We start from the raw sequence: 21026 nt of genomic DNA on the forward strand, positions 1-21026 counted from the left end.
ATGTGGTAATGTGGTAATTTAATAATGTGGTAATGTGGTTATGTGATAATGTGGTAATGTGGTTATGTGAAAATATAGTTAAGTGGTAATGTGGTAATATGGTAATATCCTTATGTGGTAATGTGGTCATGTGGTTATGTGGTTATATGGTAATGTGGTAATGTGGTAATATGGTAACGTGGTGATGTGGTGATGTGGTAATTTAATAATGTGGTAATGTGGTTATGTGATAATGTGGTAATGTGGTTATGTGAAAATATAGTTAAGTGGTAATGTGGTAATATGGTAATGTGGTAATGTGATAATGTGGTAATGTGGTAATGTGGTAATGTGGTAATGTGATAATGTGGTAATATGGTTATATCGTTATGTGGTAATGTGGTAATGTGGTAATGTGGTAATGTGGTAATGTGGTTATGTGATAATGTGGTAATGTGGTAATGTGAAAATATAGTTAAGTGGTAATGTGGTAATGTGGTAATGTGGTAATGTGGTAATGTGGTGATGTGGTGATATGGTATTGTGGTAATGTGGTTATGTGGTATGTGGTAATGTGGTAATGTGGTAATGTGGTAATGTAATAATGTGGTGATGTGGTTATTAGGAATGTGGTAATGTGGTAATGTGGTAATGTGGTAATGTGGTCATGTGGTTATGTGGTTATATGGTAATGTGGTAATGTGGTAATATGGTAACGTGGTGATGTGGTGATGTGGTAATTTAATAATGTGGTAATATGGTAATGTGGTAATGTGGTAATGTGGTGATGTGGTAATTTAATAATGTGGTAATGTGGTAATATGGTAATATGGTGATGTGGTAATGTAATAATGTGGTAATGTGGTGATGTGGTGATGTGGTGATATGGTATTGTGGTAATGTGGTTATGTGGTATGTGGTAATGTGGTAATGTGGTAATGTAATAATGTGGTGATGTGGTGATGTGGTTAAGTGGGAATGTGGTAATGTGGTAATGTTGTAATGTGGTAATTTATTAATGTGGTAATGTGGTGATGTGGTAATTTGGTAATGTGGTTATATGGTAATTTAATAATGTGGTAATGTGATAATGTGTTAATGTGGTAATGTGGTAATGTGGTAATGTGGTAATGTGGTTATGTGGTTATATGGTAATGTGGTAATGTGGTAATATGGTAATGTGGTGATGTGGTAATTTAATAATGACCCCTATGGTAATGTGGGGTAATATGGTAATGTGGTAATGTGGTAATGTGGTGTTGTGGTGGTAATTTAATAATGTGGTAATGTGGTAATATGGTGATGTGGCTAATTTAATAAATGTGGTAATGCTAACAGGTAATGTGGTAATATGGTGATGTGGTAAATGTAATATGTGTTAATGTGGTAATGTGGTTATGTGCGTATGTGGTTATTGTTTACCTATTAACATATTACATATTACCATATTACCATATTTACCATATCCAACAAACAAACAAACAACACCCCAACCAACCAAAAACAACCCCCCCCCCCCCCCCACCCATTATCCCCCCCCCACCACCCACTCCCCCCCCCACCACACCCCCCCCCCCCCCCCCCCCTCCCCCACACCCCCCACCCCTATGGTAATGTAATCATGTGGTGATGGGGAGGAATGTACGGAATGTGGTAATGTGGTTAATGTGGTATTGTGGTAATGTGCGTTATGTGGTTATATGGTAATGTGGTATGTGGCTAATGTGGTAATATGGCTATACGTCCGGTCGATGTGGTGATGTGGTAATTAATAATTTGTTTATAATGGTAATGTGGTAATGTGGTTAGGTGGTATTGTGGTATTGTTGGGTAATTTAATAATGTGTGGTAATGTGGTTATGTGATAATGTGGTAATGTGGTTATGTGAAAAATTTAGTTATGTGGTTAATGTTGAGTTTAATATGGTAATATCCTTATGTGGGTAATGTGGTCATGGCGGTATTGGGGTAATGTGATAATGTGGTTGGTAATGTGGTAATGTGGTGCGTAAGGTGGTAATGTGATAATGTCGGTATTGGTTTTACTCGTTATGTGCGTAAGGTGGTAATGTGGTAATTGTGGTAATGTGGTTTATGTGGTTATGTGTTAATGTGGTATACTAAGTGGTTAATTGTGAGAAGTTAGTGAGCCTGCGCTAATGTGGTATTGTCGGTTAGGTGGGTGATATGTTAAAGTGGTGATGTCGGGTGATTGGTATAATTTATTAATGTGCGTTATGTGGTTTTGTGAAAATGAATATATAGTTATGTGGTATTGTGGTTATGTGGGTAATATCGCGTAATGTGGTAACTTGGTAATGAAGTTATGTGAAAAATGATGTAAATTTTAGTTTATGTGGTATGTGGTTATGTAGGGTATATGGTAATGTTCCACCCCCTCCCCTCCCCCCCCCCCCCCCCCCCCCCTATGTAATAGGGATTATATATTTATTTGGTAATAGGGTAATGTCGGTAATGTATCGGTTAAATGTCAGGTAATGGGGTAATGGTAATGTGGGTAATGTCGCGTGATGTGGTAAGGTAGTTATTTTATGGTTTTATGGTAATGTGGTAATGGTGATAATGTGGGGTAATATGGTTAATTTTTGTTTGTCGGGTTATTTGCCCGGTATTGGGAAATGTGGTTATTGTGTAAATGTAAATATTCGTTATGTCGGTTTGGTGGTTTGGGACCCCCCCCGGTAATATGGTAATGTGGTAATATGGTAATAATTATGTGGTAGTATGGTAATGTGGTAATGTGGTAATGTGGTAATGTTGTAATGTGTAAAAGTGGTCCTGTGGTTATGTGGTAATGTAGTTATGATGGTAATATGGTAATGTGTAATATGGTAATGTAGTTATGTGGTAATATGGTAATGTGTAATGTGGTAATGTTGTAATATGGTAATATATTATGTGGTACTATGTAATGTGGTAATATGGTACTGTGGTAATGTGGTAATGTGGTAACTATGTTAATATATTTATGTGGTAATATTGGTAATGTGATATGTGGTTATGTGACACTGACAATCTCGTTATGATGGTAATGTGTGGTAATGTGGTAATATGGTACTGTGGTAATTGTTAATATATTTATGTGGTAATATGGTACTGTGGTAATGTGGTAATGTGGTAATGTTGTAATGTGGTAATGTGGTAATGTGGTTATGTGGTAATGTAGTTTATGTGGTAATATGGTAATGTGGTAATATGGTAATGTAGTTATGTGGTAATATGGTAATGTGGTACAGTTGGTAATGTGGTAATGTTGTAATGTGGTAATGTGGTAATGTGGTTATGTGTATGTAGTTATGTGGTAATATGGTAATGTGGTAATATGGTAATGTAGTTATGTGGTAATATGGTATGTGGTAATGTGGTAATGTGGTAATGTGGTAATGTGGTAATGTGGTAATGTGGTAATATGGTAATGTGGTAATGTGGTAATGTGGTAATGTGGTAATGAAGTTATGTGAAAATGAAAATATAGTTATGTGGTAATGTAGTTATGTGGTAATATGGTAATGTGGTAATATGGTAATGTAGTTATGTGGTAATATGGTAATGTGGTAATGTGGTAATGTGGTAATGTTGTAATGTGGTAATGTGGTAATGTGGTTATGTGGTAATGTAGTTATGTGGTAATATGGTAATGTGGTAATATGGTAATGTAGTTATGTGGTAATATGGTAATGTGGTAATGTGGTAATGTGGTAATGTGGTAATGTGGTAATGTGGTAATGTGGTAATATGGTAATGTGGTTATGTGGTTTGTGGTAATGTGGTAATGAAGTTATGTGAAAATGAAAATATAGTTATGTGGTAATGTAGTTATGTGGTAATATGGTAATGTGGTAATATGGTAATGTAGTTATGTGGTAATATGGTAATATGGTAATGTGGTAATGTAGTTATGTGGTAATGTGGTTATGTGGTGATGTGGTTATGTGGGAATGTGGTAATGTGGTAATATCGTTATGTAATAATGTGGTAATGCGGTTATGTGGTAATGTGGTTATGTGGTAATGTGGTAATGTGGTAATATGGTAATGAAGTTATGTGAAAATGAAAATATAGTTATGTGGTAATGTAGTTATGTGGTAATATGGTAATGTGGTAATATGGTAATGTAGTTATGTGGTAATATGGTAATGTGGTAATGTGGTAATGTGGTAATGTTGTAATGTGGTAATGTGGTAATGTAGTTATGTGGTAATGTGGTTATGTGGTGATGTGGTTATGTGGGAATGTGGTAATGTGGTAATATCGTTATGTAATAATGTGGTAATGCGGTTATGTGGTAATGTGGTTATGTGGTAATGTAGTTATGTGGTAATGTGGTTATGTGGTGATGTGGTTATGTGGGAATGTGGTAATGTGGTAATATCGTTATGTAATAATGTGGTAATGCGGTTATGTGGTAATGTGGTTATGTGGTAATGTGGTAATGTGGTAATATGGTAATGAAGTTATGTGAAAATGAAAATATAGTTATGTGGTAATGTAGTTATGTGGTAATATGGTAATGTGGTAATATGGTAATGTAGTTATGTGGTAATATGGTAATGTGGTAATGTGGTAATGTGGTAATGTTGTAATGTGGTAATGTGGTAATGTGGTTATGTGGTAATGTAGTTATGTGGTAATATGGTAATGTGGTAATATGGTAATGTGGTAATGTGGTAATGTGGTTATGTGGTAATATGGTAATGTGGTAATGTGGTAATGTGGTAATGTTGTAATGTGGTAATGTGGTAATGTGGTTATGTGGTAATGTAGTTATGTGGTAATATGGTAATGTGGTAATATGGTAATGTAGTTATGTGGTAATATGGTAATGAAGTTATGTGAAAATGAAAATATAGTTATGTGGTAATGTGGTAATGTTGTAATGTGGTAATATGGTAATGTGGTAATATGGTAATGTAGTTATGTGGTAATATGGTAATATGGTAATGAAGTTATGTGAAAATGAAAATATAGTTATGTGGTAATGTAGTTATGTGGTAATATGGTAATGTGGTAATATGGTAATGTAGTTATGTGGTAATATGGTAATGTGGTAATGTGGTAATGTGGTAATGTTGTAATGTGGTAATGTGGTTAATGTGGTTATGTGGTAATGTAGTTATGTGGTAATATGGTAATGTGGTAATATGGTAATGTAGTTATGTGGTAATATGGTAATGTGGTAATGTGGTAATGTGGTAATGTGGTAATGTGGTAATGTGGTAATGTGGTAATATGGTAATGTGGTAATGTGGTAATGTGGTAATGTGGTAATATGGTAATATGGTAATGAAGTTATGTGAAAATGAAAATATAGTTATGTGGTAATGTAGTTATGTGGTAATATGGTAATGTGGTAATGTGGTAATGTGGTAATGTTGTAATGTGGTAATGTGGTAATGTGGTTATGTGGTAATGTAGTTATGTGGTAATATGGTAATGTGGTAATATGGTAATATATTTATTTGGTAATATGGTAATGTGGTAATGTGGTAATGTGGTAATGTTGTAATGTGGTAATATGGTAATGTGGTAATGTAGTTATGTGGTAATATGGTAATGTGGTAATATGGTAATGTAGTTATGTGGTAATATGGTAATGTGGTAATGTAGTTATGTGGTAATGTGGTAATATGGTAATATGGTAATGTGGTTATGTGAAAATGAAAATATAGTTATGTGGTAATGTGGTTATGTGGTAATATGGTAATGTGGTAATATGGTAATATATTTATGTGGTAATATGGTAATGTGGTAATGTGGTAATGTGGTAATGTGGTAATGTTGTAATGTGGTAATGTGGTAATGTGGTAATGTGGTAATGTGGTAACATGGTAATATATTTATGTGGTAATATGGTAATGTGGTAATGTGGTAATGTGGTAATGTTGTAATGTGGTAATGTGGTAATGTGGTTATGTGGTAATGTAGTTATGTGGTAATATGGTAATATATTTATGTGGTAATATGGTAATGTGGTAATGTGGTAATGTGGTAATGTGGTAATGTTGTAATGTGGTAATGTGGTTATGTGAAAATGAAAATATAGTTATGTGGTAATGTGGTTATGTGGTAATATGGTAATGTGGTAATATGGTAATATATTTATGTGGTAATATGGTAATGTGGTAATGTGGTAATGTGGTAATGTGGTAATGTTGTAATGTGGTAATGTGGTAATGTGGTAATGTGGTAATGTGGTAACATGGTAATATATTTATGTGGTAATATGGTAATGTGGTAATGTGGTAATGTGGTAATGTGGTAATGTGGTAATGTGGTAATGTGGTAATATGGTAATGTTGTAATTTGGTAATGTGGTAATATAGTTATGTGTCAATATGGTAATGTGGTAATGTGAAAATGAAAATATAGTTATGTGGTAATGTGGTAATGTTGTAATATGGTAATATATTTATGGGGTAATATGGTAATGTGGTAATGTGGTAATGTGGTAATGTGGTAATGTGGTAATGTGGTAATGTGGTAATATGGTAATGTGGTAATGTGGTAATGTGGTAATATGGTAATATATTTATGGGGTAATATGGTAATGTGGTAATATGGTAATATATTTATGGGGTAATATGGTAATGTGGTAATGTGGTAATATATTTATGGGGTAATATGGTAATGTGGTAATGTGGTAATGTGGTAATGTGGTAATGTGGTAATATGGTAATATATTTATGGGGTAATATGGTAATGTGGTAATGTGGTAATGTGGTAATGTGGTAATGTGGTAATGTGGTAATGTGGTAATTTGGTAATGTGGTAATTTGGTAATGTGGTAATGTGGTAATGTGGTAATGTGGTAATGTGGTAATATGGTAATGTGGTAATGTGGTAATGTGGTAATGTGGTAATGTGGTAATGTGGTAATGTGGTAATTTGGTAATGTGGTAATTTGGTAATGTGGTAATGTGGTAATGTGGTAATGTGGTAATGTGGTAATATGGTAATGTGGTAATGTGGTAATGTGGTAATGTGGTAATGTGGTAATGTGGTAATTTGGTAATGTGGTAATTTGGTAATGTGGTAATGTGGTAATGTGGTAATGTGGTAATGTGGTAATATGGTAATGTGGTAATGTGGTAATGTGGTAATGTGGTAATGTGGTAATGTGGTAATGTGGTAATTTGGTAATGTGGTAATTTGGTAATGTGGTAATGTGGTAATGTGGTAATGTAGTAATGTGGTTAATGGTAATGTGGTAATGTGGTAATGTGGTAATGTGGTAATGTGGTAATGTGAAAATATTGTTAAGTGGTAATGTGGTAATGTGACAAAACGTTAAAATTATGAATGTTCTCGTACCTGTTTAAACCAGTGTAAGAAGTTGGGTGTTTTGCCAACAAAATATATGTTAATAAAAACAAGTCAGGCTGAGTAAAGTGTAACCTTTCAAAGTTGCTAAAATAAAAACTGAATCACAAGGAGCTCACAAAGCGACAGGTACGATGGAGGAACGTGATTTAATGAGCCACGTGCACTTCACGTGACATGTACAAGAGTGTTGTAGATATTGAGTTACATGAGAACAGGTAAGATAACGTGATATTTCATTAGATCACTGTGGTTTTATCTTTCTATATTACTGAACAGTTCCCTCTTTTCAATGGTGTCAGAGCCTGAAGGAATTTATCATACCCTCGTGGGTAGGGGACTGCAGTACTCAACTCACAATTTGCTTTATCGCACCCTTCCTGCAGTACTCAACTCACAATTTGCTTTATCGCATGCCCCTACAGCAGTTTTAAGTTACAATTCACGGGTGAGAAGAGCATCTGCAGCTGTTCCTCTTCGCCCTGTAAATACACCACTCTGCCCTGTAAATACACCACTCTGCCCTGTAAATACACCACTCTGCCCTGTAAATACACCACTCTGCCCTGTAAATACACCACTCTGCCCTGTAAATACACCACTCTGCCCTGTAAATACACCACTCTGCCCTGTAAATACACCACTCTGCCCTGTAAATACACCACTCTGCCCTGTAAATACACCACTCTGCCCTGTAAATACACCACTCTGCCCTGTAAATACACCACTCTGCCCTGTAAATACACCACTCTGCCCTGTAAATACACCACTCTGCCCTGTAAATACACCACTCTGCCCTGTAAATACACCACTCTGCCCTGTAAATACACCACTCTGCCCTGTAAATACACCACTCTGCCCTGTAAATACACCACTCTGCCCTGTAAATACACCACTCTGCCCTGTAAATACACCACTCTGCCCTGTAAATACACCACTCTGCCCTGTAAATACACCACTCTGCCCTGTAAATACACCACTCTGCCCTGAAGTAGCATATTGAAAGTAGCTGTTCCTCTTCGCCCTGTAAATACACCACTCTGCCCTGAAGTAGCATATTGAAAGGTTTAAGTAGTCCTGAATAACATTTATTGTGGGTTGTTTCTCTTCGCCCTGTAAATACACCACTCTGCCCTGAAGTAGCATATTGAAAGATTTAAGTAGTCCTGAATAACATTTATTGTGGGTTGTTAGCAGATATAAACAAACGTGTAAATTACGCCGCAAAGGACTCAACAGATGTTGCAACATGCAGTTTATGAAATATGAAATATTTATTATACTCCTAAATCTCTAAAATATGCTTCTCAACCTCGGCCTTTACCAGGAACATAGCTAAAGTAAAGCCTGTTGCGCGGTCGAGGAAGATTCTACATACTATCTTGAACGAGGTGAGATATAGTGTAATTCTTTGAGATTCCTATACCAAATTGTTGTTTGTATTTCCAAATTAGGGCATTTGCCAATCTCACTCTTATAATATCTCAGGATTTAATAACAATATAAGATTTGAACCATCGCTAACTATCATCAAACATCTTCTGTAATTGTTTAAGTGGCATGGAAACGATCATGTCTTCAAAGGTTTTCCAGTGTTCTTGTATAATTTATACCTTATCGGACTTTAATTGAACGGACATTAAAATGGACGCTGGAGGCCCGAGCGGGCACTAAAGTTCTTATTCCTTGGCCAATTTTTATTTTTTCATGCTGATTTAAAGGCCATTAAAGCATTTGACCCAGTCAAAAAAATTTCAGTTTTATATCTTTTACGGTTTTTTGCAGAAAGTCGTGTTAAAGTTGATGCCGTGGTGTCCGTAAAATGGTACGGATATATATAATATATATTTATTATATGCATTATACCTATATAATCAACTTAATAACACCAGAATGTGTGTGTGTCTGTGTGTGTGTCTGTGTGTGTGTCTGTGTGTGTGTCTGTGTGTAATTTCCAAACAGTTATACAAAAAAAACGGTAATAGGTACGGGACTGGTTTTTTCGGTATAGTGCCGACAAAACTCTGATGAAGCCCATAGGAAATTTTTTTAAAAATCGGCCGGTGTTAAGTGGTTTAATTGATGTTTTTGTACCACAAATGTTACATAAAATTGCTTGAGCAGAACGGCAAGAGTTACGGGGCTTGCTCTCTCTCTCTCTCATTACTGTGTAATATGTTATAGCTGCATTTAAGTAGCGTCATAATTGGATCAGCCCGGAAGATTCGCTGTAATGTTATACCTTAAGCTTATTAGGGGAGGGGGGACTGTTAGTGTTTGGGGTCTGTTTGGACTGCAGAGAGAGAGAGAGAGAGAGAAAGAGTTCATACGACAATGTTATGCGTGTTTTCAAATATAATATGCGGGTGTGGTGCGGAGTTAACAAGGGTTAATTTCTATAACGATTTAAATAAAAATAGAAAGCGCGGTTCAAGACGGAAGTGATGAGGTGTAATAAGGCCCCTTCCAGCCATTGCCACCTGCCACCTAATTTGGCAGGTTTTACATTAAGACTGATAATCAATTTGAAGTCTTAAAATGATTCCTGCAAAATTAACCGAAAACCTGCCTATTTATCGTATTCGTGCAGAGATTTATCTCACGTAATTATTTAATCGAGTTGTTGATTTATAGAAAAGCCTGCAAAATTAACACAAAACCTGCCTCACCTTTCACCTACTCTCGGCAGGTTTGCTCTATTTTGGCAGGTTTTCCGTTAAATATAAAGTCGAATGCTGCAGATTTAACCCATTAGGGACGATAGGGTCGTTTTTATAACCCACCTTTTCTAGACGAAAAACCAAATTACTAAACGCTATAACGAATCTATAGCATATATGCTCAAAATTTATTGGGCTACATATAATGAAGCCCAATAAATTTTGAGTATATATGCTATAGATTCGTTATAGCGTTTAGTAATTTGGTTTTTCGTCTAGAAAAGGTGGGTCATAAAAACGACCCTATCGTCCCTAATGGGTTAACGCAAATCCTGCGTAAGTTGAGATAATTTGAATCAACTTGTGGCGTGATTAAACCTATATTGGCAGGGGTTTTGGATAATTTGAGTGTACAATGTGGAATACTGTAATGATCGTATAACCTTATTACTAGGTAGGGTGTAGGACTGAGACTTGGTTTGTGCAAAGCTACAGAAGTACAGAATGCTACATGCCTACATGGCTCTATAGTTTATACTTTTATACATGCAGTCACTAGTCAGTGGCGAAACGACCGCCCGACACTCCGGCAACCCCTGCTATGCGGAAGGGGATGGGGGGGGGGGGGGGTGCAGCTGCGGCCTCTTAGGTACGTTTCGCCACTGCATATTATCCACTGTTACCAACACGGGGTCTATGATAAGTTTGAGTATAAAAGTACAGGGTGGGCCAAAAGTCAGTGTGCAAACGTCGGCCTTAATAGCTCAGTCACTGAGTGCCCAATTGAAATACTTCCTTCTGGTATGACTTAGTACCACCACTGGTTCGAGGAATTTGTCAACTCGAAAAATATTCGCGTTCATTTTTTTCAAATGGAGGTTCATTTTCACATTTTTTTGATAGTTTGGATAATCGGATCAAGCTAAATGTTATTGAATTGTGTTTGGCCATTCGAATTACGTTTGCCCTGAAAGAATGAGAGTTCTAGCTTCTCAGATGACCGAGATATGAAGCATAACAAGCTTGTTCATTACGTGTGATCAGGTGATTGGTTTACCTAATCACGTGATAAGGTGACCCCGTTAACTACCCCGTTAAACATTATGGGAATTGTTAAGGGTGCCCAATTAAGGTGTCGTGTCACGGTGTCACATAATCACCCAGTCAATTTGTTAACGAGATACACAAAATGCTTGTTAACTTCGTCATTTCTAATCCGTTTTGCCTCATTTTTTCAGATCATATGCAACATTTGATAATCTACCGTCTCTAAAAAAATTAGGCGTTCAGGATTTTCAGAGAAAACAATATAGGTGTTTTAATATTGAATGGGCGTGGTCTAAAATATTCGAATTTTCAAATTTTGACGACGGAATCCTCGAACCAGTAAGTACAGTATGCCATCTGCAAAGCAACAGCTCTCAAATATAAAACTCAGCGGAGGTATAAGACCCAACGTTTGCACACTGACTTTTGGCCCACCCTGTATAAAAACCGATTATTGGAAAATAACTGTTTGCTTAACCTCAGTTCTTAGGTTGCCATTTTTAGATTAGATTGCTATGTTCTTAAGTAGTGAGGACAGCACTTTTTCAGTTGCAGTGCCTCTACCTGTTCATTGTTCACATTGTAAGATTTAGTGAATGAAGTGATTCTGAAAGAATCTTCAATTACAATTAATACATAGTATAATAGTTCTAAATATGCAGTTATTTTCAGATTATGAGATATTTGATCGGAAATTTGTCACACGTTAAAGTGACACTTAATAAGTTGGACCTTAATCGAAATTCGTATTCACGAATTGGAAATAGCTCGTACTATAATTTATAGGTTGACCTCCCACATATGCTCTAAGTGGGAGGTCAACCTATAACTCAAATTATTGCTATTTACCAATATTAATTGATCACTGATGTGGCACTTTCAGCGGAAAATTAGTAATAGAAAGCGGACAAACCAGTTTTGGTGAAGGATGTATATCTTATACTCTTATAGTAGTTGTACACTGTACAGCAATGCTAAGGTAATGAGGTAATGCTGTAATGGGACCACTGCGGACCCTCTACCGGCCAAACATATTATCTCATTATTGAAGGGTGTAGACTGTAATATAGATGTAAGAACTTGCTAAATTGGGAGGTGACTGTTTTAAAATGATCAGATGCTTGCTTACTAACTTATTAAGAATGAGAGGTGATAGTGATTTACTTTATCTTGACAGGACAGTTAAGTATTTAAGCTTAAGAAACCACGTGGAGCTAAACGGTGCAAGTGATATAATACTTGAAAATTGACCCCCCCCCCCCCCCCCCCCCCCCCCCCCCCCGACAATTGACCAAACAAATATATTTATTATACTAACCCTAACAGTAACCCGATTGGGCGACATCTGTCCGACAGCGACATCTGTCCGACAGCCGAATTGGGGATTTCGGACAGATTTCGCTGTCGGACAGGAGTCGTTTTTGGCGACATCTGTCCGAATTTCGGATCACATTCGTATTTCACAAACTCACGGGTAATTTCGTGACGTTGCTCCCATTGTTCGAATGCTGATTTGATCCATTGAGATCTGATCCATCGATACGTGATTGACTATTTAAGGACAGGATTGTGCTAGCCGTACACTAACAAGCTGTCGATCACATCACAGGACACAGCCTACATGAGTACATATAGGATAGCAGCCGTATGGAGATCAGTTATCGCAATCCACAATGGCAATCAATCTTCAGTAAACAGACCCAGATCTGCAGCAAACAGACCCGAGAGATCTGGAAACGCTATCCATTCCTGCGAACTAAATCCTCTCTACCGACAACAGTCCAATGATGCTCTGGGACTCTGGATGGGACGAACAGACTCGTCGATCATTCCTTTGGGGGACTCCTAAGAACGCAGATCATATGGTGGACGCGGAGCATTGCGTAGTCAACGCCCAACGGTACCTTCAAATCCGCACCTAATCTCTTCCATCAGCTCTTCACAGTCCACGGACTCTTCCCTGACGGCTGGCACCTCCCCCTCTTCTAAGGACTCATTCCTGGAAAATCGACGACCCTCTACCGCAACATGTTCGAGGAGATAGACACCTGGGCTTCTGAGGCCTTGGGGCTACCAACCACAATACATTCTCATGGACTACGAGCTCGCCATTCACAACGCAGTTGCTTCATGCCTGCCTGCCTAGGTCGAAAATAAACTAGTAGTACACTATGGCTCAGATCATATCTCAAATTGGCAATGTTACGTATTCAAATTAACAGTTCAGATCACGTCTCTAATTGGAAATGTGTTGTATTGAAATCAGATCACAATTTCGGACAAATGTCGTTTTTTCTGGTACCCTGAGTCGGACAGATGTCGCTGTCGGACAGATGTCGCTGACAGGAGTCGTGTTACCCAGTAACCCTGACCCTGACCCTAACCCTGACCCTAACCCTGACCCTAACCCTGACCCTAACCCTGACTCTAACCCTGACCCTAACCCTGACCCTTACCCTGACCCTAACCCTGACCCTAACCCTGACCCTAACCCTGACCCTAACCCTGACCCTAACCCTGACCCTAACCCTGACCCTAACCCTGACCCTAACCCTTACCCTAACCCTGAATTGACCCCAGTGTAATTACATGGGGGGTCAATTTTCGGGGGTAGATTGCATCAGGGGGTCATTTGTCGGAGGGGGGGGGGGGGGGGGGGGGGGGGGGGGGGGGGGGGGGTCAATTGTTGCGGTACCGTACTATATAAGTATATAGCGTACTATACCTCTCATTTGGAGATTCAGTGCCATGGTTGTCAGCTTTTTATCAACTCCGGCCAATTTCTTGACTGCGCTAATCAACTCGGTTTTATTGACTTTTAGTTTTGGTGCCAAATAAGCAAAATTCCAAATAACTTAAGAACTTAAAAGAAAGATAAAAGAAACCTGCCAATTTATAAATTTAACGCTGCCATAATAAGATTATAGCATTATAATCTATTTGGCATGGATTGATAATTTTATAACAAATCCTGCAAAGTTAATGGAAAACCTGCCGATTTAACTTTATCACTGCCGTAATCTATCCGGCAAGGATTGATAATTTTATAAAAATCCTGCCAAGTTAATGGAAAACCTGCCGATTTAACTTTATCACTGCCGTAATCCATCCGGAAAGGATTAATAATTTTATAGCAAATCCTGCCAAGTTAATAGAAAACCTGCCAAATAACAAATACCTGCGCTGTTGATGCAGGATCACTAGTTAATTAGGCAGGTTTTGACATAAAAAATTAAGAGAAAACCTGCGGATTTAGTGTAATATACTGCTGATCTGGACAGGGTAAATTAGATTACTAGGCAGGAGTGGTAATTTCGCAGTCTTCGCTATTAACTGGGCAGGTTTTAGGTTAAATTCGCAGTGGTAATGGCTGGAATATACTCGGTGTTCAGACCTTATGATCATGGAGTGTGGTGCCTCATGGCTAATAATGACTTAATTATCCACAAGAAATAACTGATTATGAGATTATTGTTTAAGAAACTAGTGGGTCACCTAATGCGGGTTTTGACTCAGCGGGTAATTACTCCTACCCTTTTTAACTGCGGCAGTGAAATCCCGGCCGTAGGCCGGGTTACACTAGTATATATATATAGTCTCGCTGATCAGAGCTTGCAATCTAAAATATTAATAACAATTTAAGGCATCAGATTTCAGAAAACTTTTTAATTCTCGATAATCGCATGACTATTGTGCAGTGTGTTTTAGTTTAGGCACATGATATTCTTATTCCTTTAGTTCTTTAGTTAGAAGGAGTAAAAACTTAGAATAACTTTTATCTTTTTGTAATCACGTTTTCATTTTAATGAATTAATTGCTCCGTAATACATAAACGTTTTCTATTTTGTATGTTGTACATTATTAATTATTAAATTATAATTAATTAATTATTTAATTTATTTATTTAATACTAGTCACCCTCACCTCAATCTGCATATTCAGAGTCTGCAATTTCAGCAAAATCACAAACACTCCCCAGCATTTAGTTTAATACCTGTCATTAACTACCTTAGACGCAATTAAAGTCCACCAATACATAGTTCTACTATATACAAATATATGTCGTTCAAAAGCTTAATAGTATCTTTTACAACTAAAACAAGTCGTCAAGTCGTGTGTTTTATAATTAATTTCACATCCTAACACCTTCAATTATATTTATGTAGTACCCTATACAGCCCACCCAGGACGAGCAGTGAGACATATAGCCGAGCAGTGAGACATATAGCCGAGCAGTGAGACATATAGCCGAGCAGTGAGACATATAGCCGAGCAGTGAGACATATAGCCGAGCAGTGAGACATATAGCCGAGCAGTGAGACATATAGCCGAGCAGAGAGACATATAGCCGAGCAGTGAGACATATAGCCGAGCAGTGAGACATATAGCCGAGCAGTGCGACATATAGCCGAGCAGAGAGACATATAGCCGAGCAGTGAGACATATAGCCGAGCAGAGAGACATATAGCCGAGCAGTGAGACATATAGCCGAGCAGTGAGACATATAGCCGAGCAGTGAGACATATAGCCGAGCAGTGAGACATATAGCCGAGCAGTGAGACATATAGCCGAGCAGAGAGACATATAGCCGAGCAGTGAGACATATAGCCGAGCAGTGAGACATATAGCCGAGCAGTGAGACATATAGCCGAGCAGAGAGACATATAGCCGAGCAGTGAGACATATAGCCGAGCAGTGAGACATATAGCCGAGCAGTGAGACATATAGCCGAGCAGAGAGACATATAGCCGAGCAGTGAGACATATAGCCGAGCAGAGAGACATATAGCCGAGCAGTGAGACATATAGCCGAGCAGAGAGACAGATAGCCGAGCAGTGAGACATATAGCCGAGCAGTGAGACATATAGCCGAGCAGTGAGACATATAGCCGAGCAGAGAGACATATAGCCGAGCAGTGAGACATATAGCCGAGCAGTGAGACATATAGCCGAGCAGTGAGACATATAGCCGAGCAGTGAGACATATAGCCGAGCAGTGAGACATATAGCCGAGCAGTGAGACATATAGCCGAGCAGTGAGACATATAGCCGAGCAGTGAGACATATAGCCGAGCAGTGAGACATATAGCCGAGCAGTGAGACATATAGCCGAGCAGTGAGACATATAGCCGAGCAGTGAGACATATAGCCGAGCAGTGAGACATATAGCCGAGCAGTGAGACATATAGCCGAGCAGTGAGACATATAGCCGAGCAGTGAGACATATAGCCGAGCAGTGAGACATATAGCCGAGCAGTGAGACATATAGCCGAGCAGTGAGACGTATAACCGAGCAGTGAGACATATAGCCGAGCAGTGAGACATATAGCCGAGCAGTGAGACGTATAGCCGAGCAGTGAGACGTATAGCCGAGTAGTGAGACATATAGCCGAGCAGTGAGACATATAGCCGAGCAGTGAGACATATAGCCGAGCAGTGAGACATATAGCCGAGCAGTGAGACATATAGCCGAGCCGTGAGACGTATAGCGCTACATTACCAAGGTTGAGGGAGTGGTCGAACTGGTGGAACGTAACTTCACCCTGCTAGAAAGCTAGAATAACGTCATTCTGTAACTTTACTCTCAACCCGTCAATACTGGCTCTAAATATCAGGATTATTTTCATCTCGTCGAGATTATTTCCAGGCACCCTAAGTTTAGATTTACGAAGCGCCATTTACATGAAGATTGGAGGAGAGTTTGAAATCCTACCGGCAATTATAACATCACGAGCAGCTACATTCAATATTTCATCAGAATAGCCAAACAGTTACTAAATTTCAAACCGTTTACCTCATCTAATCCCTTAATGATCTTAGTGATGGCTGATTTTCTAAATCTGTGAATTAGCAATTAAATTAAGAGCACGCCAGCTCATTGCTGGTTACCTTGTTACAGCTGAGCTGGTCTTCCTCTCACTCCCTACTCTCCGTCACAGATATAATAACTATTTAACTCGGCATTAAATTTGATAAGCACTTTCTCGCCAATGGAATAAAAAGATAATCCGCGGGTTTATTTTATGACAATTTTCATAGGGAGGGGGAGGGTAATCGACTTCCGTCTTAATCATGATCAGACAACAACATGGCTGTGATTGGCTCCGGCTCGGGGAAATGGAGCCTGGTGATTGGTGGAACTGAGACGATTTCCAAACGCAGTGGGAAAATAATTATAATTATAATTTGGGTGATGGGATGGGGTGGTGATATGTAAAACTATAAAAGTCAGTGCGGTATTGTTGGTGTTTGTGTTCAGTTCTCGACCAACTTTTATATTCCTACAAAATGTCTAAACTTTTCATCTCTGCTCTTTTGGTGTAAGTACTGTTTTTGAGTTATGATTGCTTTTTTTTCTTTTTGACGCTAGTTTAAGTTATAGGTAATTGAAGAGGGATTCTGGTCAATGTTGAGAATAGCATTTCAAACAATAAAATTACTTGTATCTACATGAAAACCTTGGAAAACTTTGTGTACACCCCTTCCATCAATGAGATAATGGGTCGGCCAGTCACAATTCAGATTCATAACTCATAAATTGGCTAGTTTCAATTCAGATTCATAACAAACAGATTGGCTAGTTACAATTCAGATTCATAACAAACAGATTGGCTAGTTACAATTCAGATTCATAACAAACAGATTGGCTAGTTACAATTCAGATTCATAACAAACAGATTGGCTAGTTACAATTCAGATTCATAACAAACAGATTGGCTAGTTACAATTCAGATTCATAACAAACAGATTGGCTAGTTACAATTCAGATTCATAACAAACAGATTGGCTATAAGTTACAATTCAGATTCATAACAAACAGATTGGCTAGTTACAATTCAGATTCATAACAAACAGATTTGCTAGTTACAATTCAGATTCATAACAAACAGATTGGCTAGTTACAATTCAGATTCACAACAAACAGATTGGCTAGTTACAATTCAGATTCATAACAAACAGATTGGCTAGTTACAATTCAGATTCACAACAAACAGATTGGCTAGTTACAATTCAGATTCATTCTATCCTCCTTCCCCAGCGTGGTTCCAACTACTAACTCTTTACCTTGAACAAGATTCTCTGTACACTCGAATAACCCTAACAAGCACGTTATCGACTCGATAATGTTTTCATTCAAGTCATAAAATAGGATAAGAGATCGTTTACATGTTACGTAAGCCAGATTGTGGTAATTTCAGACTCCCTCCCCTTCCGTGTGCAAATAATTATTGTGTTGAAATTACACTAATAACATAGTAAGGTGCTTCCCCTTAAAATCCCCGTCCCCTCAAACCCCCGTCCCCTCAAACCCCCGTCCCCTCAAAACCCCGTCCCCTCAAACCCTCGTCCCCTCAAAACCCCGTCCCCTCAAACCCCCGTCCCCTCAAAACCCCGTCCCCTCAAAACCCCGTCCCCTCAAAACCCCGTCCCCTCTAACCCCGTCCCCTCAAAACCCCGTCCCCTCAAACCCCCGTCCCCTCAAAACCCCGTCCCCTCAAAACCCCGTCCCCTCAAAACCCCGTCCCCTCAAAACCCCGTCCCCTCAAAACCCCGTCCCCTCTAACCCCGTCCCCTCAAAACCCCGTCCCCTCAAACCCCCGTCCCCTCAAAACCCCGTCCCCTCAAAACCCCGTCCCCTCAAAACCCCGTCCCCTCTAACCCCGTCCCCTCAAAACCCCGCCCCCTCAAACCCCGTCCCCTCAAACCCCGTCCCCTCAAACCCCGTCCCCTCAAAACCCCGTCCCCTCATACCCCGTCCCCTCAAACCCCGTCCCCTCAAACCCCGTCCCCTCAAACCCCGTCCCCTCAAACCCCGTCCCCTCAAACCCCGTCCCCTCAAACCCCGTCCCCTCAAACCCCGTCCCCCCAAAACCCCGTCCCCTCAAACCCCGTCCCCTCAAAACCCCGTCCCCTCAAACCCCGTCCCCTCAAAACCCTGTCCCCTCAAACCCCCGTCCCTCAAACCCCCGTCCCCTCAAACCCCCGTCCCCTCAAACACCCTACTGATAGGCTACTTAACGTAATATGTTAACGATACCTAACAAGGACCTCATTAGTCCTGCTCCCACCAAACAAGTTGAAACCTGTCATCTCCTCACATCATTGCTTGTGTGATAATTTGGTAATGAGGTAATGAGGTAATGAGGTAATGAGGTAAAGAGGTAATGAGGTGATCGCTCCTCCAAAATGTCCCGAAATTAGGACCCTTGCTTACTTGTAAGAATCATAGAAACGTCTGCACAAGAGATTAGTCTCGTAACCGGGCGTTAATCAGGCGTTAACCGGGTGAACCGGAAATTATACTTTAAACGTTGACACTGCAATTTTACTACTGTTTAGTTTAACCACGTTACCAAGTAAACAATGTTAATTGTTCGTGCTTCTAGTTAACGCCCTTCTCTAGGAGACCCTTATTAATTAGCATGTATATCGAGTTTATTAATTAGCATGTATATCGAGTTTATTAATTAGCATGTATATCGAGTTTATTAATTAGCATGTATATCGAGTTTATTAATTAGCATGTATATCGAGTTTATTAATTAGCATGTATATCGAGTTTATTAATTAGCATGTATATCGAGTTTATTAATTAGCATGTATATCGAGTTTATTAATTAGCATGTATATCGAGTTTATTAATTAGCATGTATATCGAGTTTATTTTTTAGCTCATGTATATCGAGTTTATTAATTAGCATGTATATCGAGTTTATTTATTAGCATGTATATCGAGTTTATTAATTAGCATGTATATCGAGTTTATTAATTAGCATATATATCGAGTTTATTAATTAGCATATATATCGAGTTTATTAATTAGCATGTATATCGAGTTTATTAATTAGCATGTATATCGAGTTTATTAATTAGCATGTATATCGAGTTTATTAATTAGCATGTATATCGAGTTTATTAATTAGCATGTATATCGAGTTTATTAATTAGCATGTATATCGAGTTTATTAATTAGCATGTATATCGAGTTTATTAATTAGCATGTATATCGAGTTTATTAATTAGCATGTATATCGAGTTTATTTTTTAGCTCATGTATATCGAGTTTATTAATTAGCATGTATATCGAGTTTATTTATTAGCATGTATATCGAGTTTATTAATTAGCATGTATATCGAGTTTATTAATTAGCTCATGTATATCGAGTTTATTAATTAGCATGTATATCGAGTTTATTAATTAGCATGTATATCGAGTTTATTAATTAGCATGTATATCGAGTTTATTAATTAGCATGTATATCGAGTTTATTAATTAGCATATATATCGAGTTTATTAATTAGCATTTTTATCGAGTTTATTAATTAGCATGTATATCGAGTTTATTAATTAGCATGTATATCGAGTTTATTAATTAGCATATATATCGAGTTTATTAATTAGCATTTTTATCGAGTTTATTAATTAGCATGTATATCGAGTTTATTAATTAGCATGTATATCGAGTTTATTAATTAGCATATATATCGAGTTTATTAATAAAATACTATTACAGGGTGTCAGTGCTGTGTATCTGTCTGATAGAGGAAACTGAAGGACAATCTTGTAAGTGTATGAAATCAATTAAAAACTAAGGAACTTAGTGCCAATTTTCGGAACGTCAAGGATCAAATGGCGTCATATACTTACAGAATTACAATATACACTATTTACTTACAGTATACACTATTTACTTACAGTATACTTACATAAAACTTACAGTATACTTGCAGTTTACTGTATGTTTACTGTAAGTATACTGTATTTTAAATCAGGGTGTCTGATGTACTACCATATAAGGCATGTTACCATAGTAACAATTATTGGTTTTCAGTTTTAGTAGTAGCCACTGTGCCGCCAAACAAGCGTGGTTCAAAGAAGGCTAAGAGTAAGATGATGAAAGCTAAGCAGGCAAGGAACATGAAACGTTTCAAACGATTCTATGAAACTAACGGTGGCGACCTTGTAGACGATAACTTGATAGTTTGTAAGTATTTAAAA

The 21026-nt window shown here is 38.2% G+C and overlaps 1 protein-coding gene across 1 annotated transcript; it reads left to right on the forward strand.

Moving 5' to 3' along the window:
• The first annotated feature begins 7497 nt into the window (after positions 1-7497).
• LOC134824510 (uncharacterized) lies at positions 7498-8310 on the forward strand. Its single transcript, XM_063836416.1, has 2 exons — positions 7498-7538; positions 7707-8310. Exons 1-2 carry the CDS (start codon positions 7498-7500, stop codon positions 8308-8310), a joined length of 645 nt encoding a protein of 214 aa, XP_063692486.1.
• The last annotated feature ends 12716 nt before the right edge of the window (positions 8311-21026 follow it).

Source organism: Bolinopsis microptera, chromosome 12 (assembly GCF_026151205.1).
Source record: "Bolinopsis microptera isolate Bmic1 chromosome 12, MBARI_Bmic_1.0, whole genome shotgun sequence".
NCBI lineage: Eukaryota > Metazoa > Ctenophora > Tentaculata > Lobata > Bolinopsidae > Bolinopsis > Bolinopsis microptera.

What these genes read in the sequence shown, in the direction of transcription:
- LOC134824510 (XM_063836416.1), top strand. Translation starts at nt 7,498, where the DNA reads ATGTACAAGAGTGTTGTAGATATTGAGTTACATGAGAACAG. An exon ending in ATTGAGTTACATGAGAACAG is followed by an intron (nt 7,539 to 7,706) that starts GTAAGATAACGT and finishes CCCTTCCTGCAG; the next exon opens with TACTCAACTCACAATTTGCT.